Source organism: Crotalus tigris, unplaced genomic scaffold (assembly GCF_016545835.1).
Source record: "Crotalus tigris isolate CLP2741 ecotype Arizona unplaced genomic scaffold, ASM1654583v1 scf7180000024433.1590703, whole genome shotgun sequence".
NCBI classification, from domain to species: Eukaryota; Metazoa; Chordata; class Lepidosauria; order Squamata; family Viperidae; genus Crotalus; species Crotalus tigris.
Window position 1 is genome coordinate 1317383 of NW_024100600.1, and position 10131 is coordinate 1327513.

Genomic DNA, 10131 nt, shown 5'->3' on the forward strand with positions numbered 1-10131 from the left:
ACCACAGATGGCAATCTGGACGGAAGACACTACCACCAACAACGGAGGCATCGATCCATTCCAAGATGTCCACCGTTGGAGGTGAAATTCAAAGGGGAGCCAACACGTTTGGGGTTTTTCCTAACCCAAGTCCTCAGCTACATGGAGGAATACGGGCAGGACATTCCCAGCGACAAAGCCCGCATCCGGATCGTGCAATCTGCCCTGGATGGACCGGCTGCAGATTGGGTGGTGACTCCAATGCCCCAGAACTCAGTAACTTCAACCGGTTCATGTCCTCTTTGAGAAGACGATTTGAAGACCCCCTGGCTGATCGCAAAGCCCGTGAAAGGATAAAAACCATGAGGCAAGGCAAACGCCCGGTGGCCGAATATACACAAGAATTCCGGGCCATTGCCAGCAAACTGAATTGGCCAGAAGACATCCTCCTTAGCCATTTCAAAGACGGACTAAACTATGATCTATATGACGCTTGCCTGCCCCGAGGGGACCCACACCGACTTGAGGAATGGTACGTCTTGGCAGAGGAAGCAGAGATCGACATATTGAAGAGGCACCGCCGAGGAAAACAATGGAGCCGCCCCCCGCCTGAGCTGACACACGAACCGGTGAAATCATCGGCTACAGCCAAGAAGCAAATGGGGTGTTTCAAGTGCGGAAGAGAAGGGCATCGAGCTGTAGAATGCCACTCCAAAGCCCCCCAGCACAACCCAGACAGATCCCCAATCAACAAATCCGGAAAGTCTTCAGGTAAGCCAAAAGAAACGGCCATGAGAATGATGGAAATTGCAGAACCCCCCACTTCTGCTCACCAAGGGGAAAGAACTCCAGCCTACACCACAGGGCCGGTGGATGTCTCAGATGACAGCTCGGAGGGCGAACCCCTGGTGGATCTCTCTTATTTTTAAGAGGGGCCGGATGTCAGAATCCAATTATATTTCATCTTTAATTATCAAATATAGAAAACCCCAATTCTGCCTTCTCTGGATTCTGCCATAAGAGGGAGAGAAGGGGGAGAACAAAAGGGCTTTATGGCCCTCACTTCCTTCAGTATACTTCTAAGGAACTGAATGTGTTTATTGCAACCTCAAAGAGTTTGAATGTAGTTAGCACCAAAGAACCTTACCATAACAAAGGAGGTTATTTACCTTTCATGTAGTTTATCTGAAGTCTCCATCCAGACGGAAGAAAGAAAAAAAAGGGGTGGAATTGTGATGCCTGAAACTATCACTGGAAGGAGGGGGTGATTGGGTGGGACTACTGGGGAACCCCTTAAAACCTTGAATGGGAGAGCTTGGACCTCAAGTCCTGTCTAGCACGCCTGCAACCACTTCTTCTTAATAAAGGATTCCTGTTGGAAGAATTATGCCAAGAGTTCTATCTTCTTAAGATGCAAAGTTGAGGTGGGTCCTTACAGTCCCTTTCTATGTTTAAATCTCTCTGCATATATCTGTAGAGAGAGCGTTGCTTGAAAAGTGGGTAGGGAAGCTCTTGGATTCTGGATGGAAACAGAATTGGAAGGGACCTTGGAGGTCTTCTAGTCCAGTGGTTCTTAACCTTTTTGAACGAATCGCCCCCTTGAGCCAATGAGGAAGTTGTCATCGCCCGCCTCCCCTAACATAACTTCTCAATCACAACATAGGAAATAATTCTTCAATTTATGCAAACACTTTTTTTGTTTTCTTTAAAATTGTCATCAGGATATATCGATGCAAATAATTTATTTCCAGTCTTTTCCCCCTATCTCCAATATTCTGGCCAATGGCGCGCCACTGTATGGGTAGAGGCTGCTGCGCAATGCGCATGAAGATAAGCGATGCCTATTCACATATGTACAGCGTTCTGTACTGAAGCTAGCTGGAGGAACATTTGAAAACACAATTCAATCCATTAATAGCGATCATCTGATGTTTTGGTACGACAGATATACAGCGATTCACTGTATGAAAAAATCTCAAAGGTGTCCCCAAAACTTCTCGCTGCATCACCCCCATATTGCCCCCTTTTCATTCCTTCGCCCCCGCGTCGCCCCTTTTCGTTCCATCGCCCCCTTGAAAAATGAAATCGCCCCCTGGGGGGCAATATTGTCCAGGTTAAGAACCACTGTTCTAGTCCAACCCCCTGCACAGGCAGAAAACCCGATACCATTTCAGACAAATGGTTGTCTAGTCTCTTCTTCAAAACTTCTGGTATTGGAGCATTCGCAATGTCTGGAGGCAAGTTGTTCCACTGATTAATTGTTCTGACCGTCAGGAAACATGGTGGACTAACCTGTCTCTGCACTGTGGGGACCTCTCCAAGGCATAGACTGACAGCCGGGTACTGGGCTTGAGATAACAAACTTCTCCAGACAATCTGAATTGCATTGTCATTATCTCATTCTATATAATTGCATATTGTGTGGCAAGTTAAAACTCTTTGGACCTTTGTTTATAACAAAGAAATCAGATTGAACACATTATTTTAGAAGCCTGGGAGTTGGGTGGCATATAAATTTAATAAATTATTATTGTTGTTGTTGTTGTTATTGTTGTTATTGTACTCTTTTCCAGGTATTTAAAAACAAAAAAACATTGTTAGGTTATTCCAATACTTTTACAAAAACTAGCCTCTTTTGAATGAACTCTTTCCATCATTTAGCTGTCCTTTATGTCCATTGCATGCAGTGATATATTTTCATCTCCTAAGTGTCTGTTCTATTTTCATGTTTTATTGATGGAAAAATGAATTATCCAGCAATATCTAGTGATGGTCTATATTACATAGTACCATATTTTCTAAAGTCAAGTTGAATGCTTGATCCTCTGGACATCCCAGTTTTTTTTACCACCACAGCTCCAGGATATTGAAATTAGATGATTTGGTGGTTGCTTCTGTTGTCACTGCAGACCTGCTGCATCTCTTGAAAAGCTTGCCACTTCCCATGTATTGGCAGGACTAAAATAATGCAAAAATTAATCCTATGTTGTTAGGGTGGACTGTGTTGGAATTCTGAAGTTGAGGAATGCAGATGTCGAAGCCCGAATAGGCATTGCTGGTTCTAAGAAAAAAAGCACCCGAGCCAGACTGGTTTTCCGTGTCAACATCCCGCGGAAAGATGGTTCTATTCTAACGCTACAGACTCCGTCCTCGCCCGTTCTGTGCAGTAAGTGACAGAGTCAAATTGTGAGGCAGGGCCCCTAATGACCAAAGCCCCCTTACTTGTTGAGCTGTCCTGCTTCTCTACAGAGAATTAAACTTTACAAAAACAAAATCATAAGTTATTTTTAGTATTTACTGAAACAGAACTTGAGAGAATCTGCATAAAATGATCTATTTTAGTGACATGGAGAATAAAACATGGACAAATAGATTTTGAATATTACATTAGGACCTTACCTCATAAGTGTGTTCCTAAAATGGCAACAGCTGGCCATGAGTTCCCAGGGGAACTGTGCTGTACTTTCCCCTGTAAAAGGAAAAGGAGTCTTACTTTTTGAATCTGATGTTTGCTTAAGCTTTTCATAGCATTTGTCCTTTCCACATATAGGCTGTTAGAGGCCTTGGGTTTATAGCTGATTGTGTATGGATGTTTTCAGTTAAATCTCCTTTTCTTTTTGGCATAGCTCAACCTGCAGGCGTGCCAGAAATCCTCAAGAAAAGCCTGCATAGCTGTTCAGTGAAAGGAGAAGAAGAAGTATTTTTGATCGGCAAGAATTTTCTGAAGGGAACCAAAGTGATCTTCCAAGAGAATATCTCTGGTGGGTATCAAGGTGTATGTGCCTAGATTGGGCAAATGAAGTTCCAGGGGGATGGGAATGGCCAGCGTGAGAGCTATTGGTCTTGTGACTTCCTCGACAGCTTACTGGTATCTTTGTATAATTTTCCTGCCTTGCTTTCAAACAGATGAAAGTTCCTGGAAAGCCGAGGCAGAAATTGACATGGAGCTGTTTCATCAGGTATTTGCTTCCTTAGGGATGTACTTATCCATTTGATCTTGAGAACATTAATTTAGGCATTACTATTAAAACAATCCCATTTTATGTTATGTTTTAAAAGTGAGGTTCAGATAGGCATGCACATGCATTTTATTCCTGTACTTAATGGGAAGGATAAATTTTCTGAAAGCTTTATGGCTGAATGCAAATCTGTAATGTAAACAAATCTTACAGTAAATCTGCATTCAGAACAAAGATCTAAGATCCAAATGTAAAATTATTTTGTAGCCCTTGTTTTCTGCTAGAGGAAGGCCAGCAATAGCACTTGTACCATTCCATAGTGCTTTACAGGTCTCTCTAAGCAGTTTGTATATTGCCCCCACAATCTGGGTCCTCATTTACTGACCTTGGAAGGCTGAGTCAGCCTTGTGCCAATCAGAATCAAACTCCTGGCAGTGAGCAGAGTCAGCCTGCAGTACTGCATTCTTGCCACTGTGACTCCTGAAGGCTGCTCTAGGGAGCAACATAGCTGTAAAGCCATAGGTTTGAACATTGAGTCATACATACCTCAGTGAAATCATCTTCACTTCTGAGGTGGAGGAGAGGGATTGGCTTCTGATGTCCTCACAGAAACGGCTGTTAACTAACTAGTTGTTCTCGGAGTCCAAAGAACAGGGCAGATCTTTGATAGGGAGCCAGCATTCCTCCTCCTCATTGGTTGTTAGGATTGGATTCTTTGGTGGAACTTTTGCTTAGCTTGGAAAGTCAGATTTCTTCATGTTCAGAGTTTGTGTGATTGAGTGGCAATGTACTTACTTGCCTTTGAGAGCTCAGTAGAGATAACCGTAGTTTCATCTCTCCATTTAACTGACTTTGTTCTGAGTCCTCCATCTTTCCCCCTGCTCCCCCCTTGGATAAACTCCAGCAAAGGAAGTCACCAGCAAGTTTTTGTTTGTATGCTAGATTTATGCAATGAAGGAGTGGTAGGAACAGCTACAGCCAATGTATCTGGGCCCTTATTGATAAAAATCTAGATTTTCTTATGTCAAATGTCACAGACTGGAGGCCACTTTTTTTTCTTTTCAGAATCATCTAATTGTGAAGGTGCCACCTTATCATGACCAGCAAATAACTACATCTGTTTCTGTTGGGATTTTTGTCGTGACCAATGCTGGGAGATCACATGACATACAACAATTTACATACACTCCAAATACATGTATGTAAAAAAGCACAATATTTGACCAAGGTGTCTTGGTCTAAGTTTGCCCCGCTTGGCCAGGGAGCCGCTTAGGGAACATGAATCATTGGCCTGAGGACATCTTGGCCAGTGCTTGCAGTTTGGGAAAGAGGGTGTGCGCAACTACCACGGATTTCAAGGAGCTGTGCTGAATGTTTCAGTCATTGGCCTTTGGTTCTTGAAATGTGTAACTTGGGCTTATTGGTGATCTGAAAAATCGGGAAGCTTGGCGTATAATTTCCCTGCTTACATCTCTCCTGAACATTTTGTTTCTTCAGCAGCAGCTCATACTCTGAATGTGAACGTGAAGCAGGAAATATCCAGCCCAACCCAGCCCTGCTCTTTTGATGATGCAGCCAAAGGTAATTCTGGACGGCAGCCTTCCTTATCACCTCAGCCAAAAACTTCATAAAACTGCTGAGGACATCACATTGAAAAAATGGCCGTCATAGTTGGCTTATTTGGGAACTTTCAGACTACAGATGTTTACTGTTAATATGTGTTGTTTCTCATTCAGTCTGCTTCCTGGCTGACTTCCAAAAATTCACTAAAGTCTAAATACTTAACTCTGAGAATGATTTTTTGTGTGGGGATATACATGTAATAAATGTAATAAACAAGCAAGCTTCAGTAGGCCAGAGATTACTGATCAAGCAGGCTAAGGTGTTTGTGCTGGTAAGCTCAACCATAATAGATGTATCAGCCCTCAAGGTGCCATGGGTTTTTTTTGTGTGTAGCAGCCACTTGGGTTTCAGGAGTGTCTTTTACTGCAAAGACAGACTGCATAGCCAGGACTTGCCAGGAAAGGTTATCTGTCTTCCCTTCTAACAGGCTCTTCTCTCTAGTAGATGCTGTATTTTTGAGTTTCATCCTCCTGGGGTTGTCTTACGGAGTGAATTCTGCTCTTTGTCTTCTGCAGCGAATTCCAATGGCTGCCAGCTGGACCAAATAAATCTTCTCCCCAGTGCCTTGGTAACTCCTCTCAGGCCAAACAGTATCGTTAAGAATGAAGAGGCTGCTCCAATGGAACTTGTGGCCGAGAAAATGTCTCTTCCTGCTTTTAATGTAAGCAGCAGTTAAAAAATGGTTCTGGACATATGTCTTTTATAAGAAAAGAAGAAAATTATGAAAATTTTATTTAGAACATTTGTTTGACATCTGTTGTGATAAGTTTGGTAGGAATATTTATTTCACTTTTTACAATAGACAGGAGAAGTTTAACTGGAACATACCTTTTCCAAAACAATATAACCTCTGCTGTGGTGTTCATAACCATGCAAATTAAGGGTGTAAGGAATGGATTTCTAAAAATTGGAAAAAAATTAAATGAAAAGTATATAATGAAGGAATGAATACTCTGTAGAATTCAGGATAGTTTATTTTTCTCCCTGAATTATGGTTAGGCAGAGAAAAGTAAAAATTCTAAATCTTACTGCCGGTGTGTGCATATTTCTCTTCAGACAACCAGCACCATTGGGCAATCTCAAACAACTTTGGAGACCACCATATCCAGCATGTTGGGGAATGGCACTTTCACCTCTTCTGCTTCTCATCTGGCTCCAGAGAGTGAAAAGCAGCCCCTGCAACCAAAGTATCCTCCTGAGGCTATGCCGACCCTTCAGGCTCCAGACGTCGTGCAGTCTGGCAGCTTTCCAGCCGCCTCTGCTCCGAGCCAGCTGCAGAACAGTGATACCCTCCTGCAGCAGGCCTCCCAGTTCCCCTTGAGGGAGCCTTCCTCCAGAGAGGCTTTGCAGTCAGACAGCACAGCCATGGCTTTGTCCCAGCTGACGGAGACCCCCCAACAGCCTCCTCCCCTTCAGGAGTCCAGCCAGGCACTGCAGCAGCAGATCTCCTCAAGCATGTTCTCGGCCGGTGGGGTTAGCCAGCTTCAGAGTACAATCCAGCAGCTGCAGACAGGGAGTTTTCAGTCCAGCCCTGGTGGCAGCGGCAACAGCAGAAATGTTGACCTGGTTCAGCAAGTCCTGGAAGCTCAGCAGCAGCTGTCGTCTGTCCTCTTTTCAGGCTCTGAGGGTGAGGACGTTCAAGAGCAGCTCAATGTAGAAATTTTCCAGCAGGTTAGCCAAATCCAGAATGGTGTCAACCAGGGCATGTTTTCTTCATCGGACACCGTTCACTCGAGGGCAGAAGACCTTCTCCCCAGCCGAAACGAGACCATGCCGGAGACTTCGTTGGCTGGCCAGCAGCAGCCGCAGCAGCAACCGCAAGTGATGGAGACGTCTGCTGCGATGGTGATCGACATGCAGCAAGGCCTTTGCCAGGCCCCCAACTGCATGCCGTCCGACTTGTTCTCCTCCGCCTCCTCCTCCACCTCCTCCTCTTCCTCCTCCTCCTCGGGAAATGGAAGCATCCAGCAGTCCCCAGTGTACCCGCCAACTTCCCATTTGATAGGTGGGCTGTCAGTGAGTGAAGACATGCAAATGCAGTGTGAGCTGTTCTCTCCCACCAGTGTCTCAAGCAACAATGCAGGCACTCCAGGGCAGCCGCAGCAGGAGCAAGTGCCCACCAGCGGCTCTGCCATGTTCCCGGCTTCAAGCTCTGTGGAAGGCAAAGAAGCTTCAGGACAAGCCAAACAGATGCAGAGCAGCGTCTTTCAGGCAATGGTCCAAATACAACACAGTGGGGAGAGCCAGGCTCAGGTTGCCCTCTTTCCTTCCTCGGAGGACATGATGGCTGCCGTTCAAGGTGCCGGAGCCCAGCAGCAGGGTGGGGGGCTCTTCCAGCAGAGTGGAGAGATGCTCTCTCTCCAGGCGGGCACTTTCTTGCCCCCAGCTGCCCACTCCCAGCCTCAGCTATTCGGGGACACCCAGAGCATCTCTCAGGAGACACCCAATTCTCTTTTCCATAGCCAGAATGCAGCCTCTTCTTCTGAGCAACTGCAGCAGCAGCCAATGTTTCATTCCCAGGGAAGCCTAGGAGTGGTTCCGGACCAGCAGGCAGGCAGCCTGTTTCTTTCCCAAAATACAATGGGCTCCTCCGTTGCGCAGGAGGAGCAGATGCCGTTCTTCGCCACACAAAGCTCTCTTTCTCCCTTGCAAGGCCCAGCCAGGACTGAGCAGCAACCCTCCTTCCAACAGCCCCACCTCCAGGGCCCTCTGCTTGCCCAGGAGCAGCCCCAGTCGACACATCAGGCCCTTTTCCAGGCCCAAGTAACTCTAGGCCCCCTCCCTCCCTCTGGGGTGCCTCCCAACCAGCATGGGGGCATTTTCCAAGCTCAGCATTCGCTTGTGGCTCTTCAGAATAGTGCCTCTACCCAAGAGCAGCAGCAGCAGCAGCAAAATATCCGGTTCAGCAGCCAGAACACCATGGGCTCTGTGACCTCTCAGAAGCCAACACTGCTGTTCAGCTCCAGTCCCAGCACGATGACCAGTCAGGAACAACAGCAGAGCCAGCCTCTCTTCCACCCCCAGAGTAGCCTGGCCTCGAGGAGCCAAGAGCAGCAGCCCATGCAGTTCCAGAGCCGGAGTTCAGGCTCCACCCAAGCTGAGACACCACAGCCGCCACCAAGCTTATTCCATGGCTCGGAGCCGGTCACCCTCTTCCTATCATCAGCTTCCATGTCTGCCTTGCAGGGCAACATGAGCCAGCAGGAGTTGCAACAACCCCCTCTCTACTCCCCACAGAGCAACCTGCCAAATATACAGGATACTTCATCGCCCCCCCAGCAGCAGCAGCAGCAGCAGCAGCAGCAGCAGCAGCAGCAGGCAGCCACTTTGTTTCACAGTGCCTCTGCTGGAAGTTCTATCAACCAGCTGCAGAACTCCTCCACCTCATCCCCACAGACCTCTGGGATATTCCTCTTTGGCATCCAAGACGGTAAGTCTGAGTGTAAAGATTGATGTTCAGAGCGCTAGATTTTCCTTGCTTGTCTGCCTCTAATTTTGGTATTCCATTTTACGTACCTGAGCTATGAAAACACAAATACAGAATTAACTCAAATCAGGGTGCTGTGAGGCCTTATGGGCATTGTCGCTACTTGGGTTGAAATTGGCATTCAGATTCATGATCCTGCTTAGTTCTCCCTGCTCAGCAAGTTTACACTTGGCTCTGAGCAATATTTGCAAGACCATATTGGTCATCAGCCTTGATCTGGATGTGTTGTTGGAACCTTGTTTCTTCAGCAGGTTGTGGTCAGCTCTTAACATCTGGACCAAGTTCCATGTCAGAGCAGATGATGACCCTCAGGCAAGCACAGAATGAGGCACAGCCATCCGTCACGGCTCTCCTGTCCCAGCAAATGTCAGAGAGTCCTCAGATTTCTTCTGCAATGACCACCAATCAGAATATGAAGAAGATTGATGACTTGCTTGTATCCTTACAAAATCAGGGGAACAATGCCATGGCTGGATCCTTCTAGCAAGTGAGGTAAGTTAGGACCTTTTTCTTGAGCTGCAGAAGTTTTTCATTTAATTAATGAAATTGGAGAGCATGAAGCATTCTCTGTACTGTTATTTGCCTGGAAAGGAGACGGGATTAGTGCTCACCTTGTGAGCCGATTGATCACAGGCCTAATTCTTGAATCAGTCACTTGTTTTTTGGAGAGAAAGGCAGCTTTATATCCAAAGGTGCTGGTTACCACTGAATGATTTTGCTAAGAAAAGAGCATGGATGGAGTGTGTTGACCATAATACATCATCTTAGTCATTATTGCTAGACCAATGGTTCTCAACCTTTTTAATGCCGCGACCCCCAACCGGTCGTAAGTCGAGGACTACCCAACCAGTCGTAAGTTGAGGATTTTCCCTGCCCCGGAGCGCCGGCCGAGGCGTAGCTGGCAAGCGGCAGAGATGGCGCAGGCCAACAACCAGCTGGGCCACCAGCTGGCCCAGCCCAAGGGAGGTAAGGCACCCGCCGGGCCCCACGTGCGCCAGCAACCCTCCCTGTGCCCACCGGCCTCCCACCCCTGGCCCTCTTTTACTTACATTTTTAGTAGTTGCTCAGCAGGGAGGGGTGGAA

General features: G+C 46.6%; 1 protein-coding gene across 21 annotated transcripts in view; it reads left to right on the forward strand.

Annotated features, from left to right (window-relative positions):
• The window catches only part of NFAT5 (nuclear factor of activated T cells 5), a 53910-nt gene that overhangs the window by 36217 nt on the left and 7562 nt on the right, over positions 1-10131 (forward strand). For 15 of the 21 annotated variants that reach the window (XM_039330907.1, XM_039330911.1, XM_039330916.1 and 12 more), the window contains 8 exons: positions 2973-3145; positions 3606-3740; positions 3886-3938; positions 5004-5136; positions 5436-5519; positions 6077-6222; positions 6618-8991; positions 9297-9540. In XM_039330907.1, the coding sequence (XP_039186841.1) occupies positions 2973-3145; positions 3606-3740; positions 3886-3938; positions 5004-5136; positions 5436-5519; positions 6077-6222; positions 6618-8991; positions 9297-9532 (3334 nt within the window). In that variant the 3' untranslated portion in view covers positions 9533-9540. The remainder of the gene's footprint in view (positions 1-2972; positions 3146-3605; positions 3741-3885; positions 3939-5003; positions 5137-5435; positions 5520-6076; positions 6223-6617; positions 8992-9296; positions 9541-10131) is intronic. The other 6 variants (XM_039330909.1, XM_039330913.1, XM_039330910.1 and 3 more) reach the window with 3 other exon arrangements.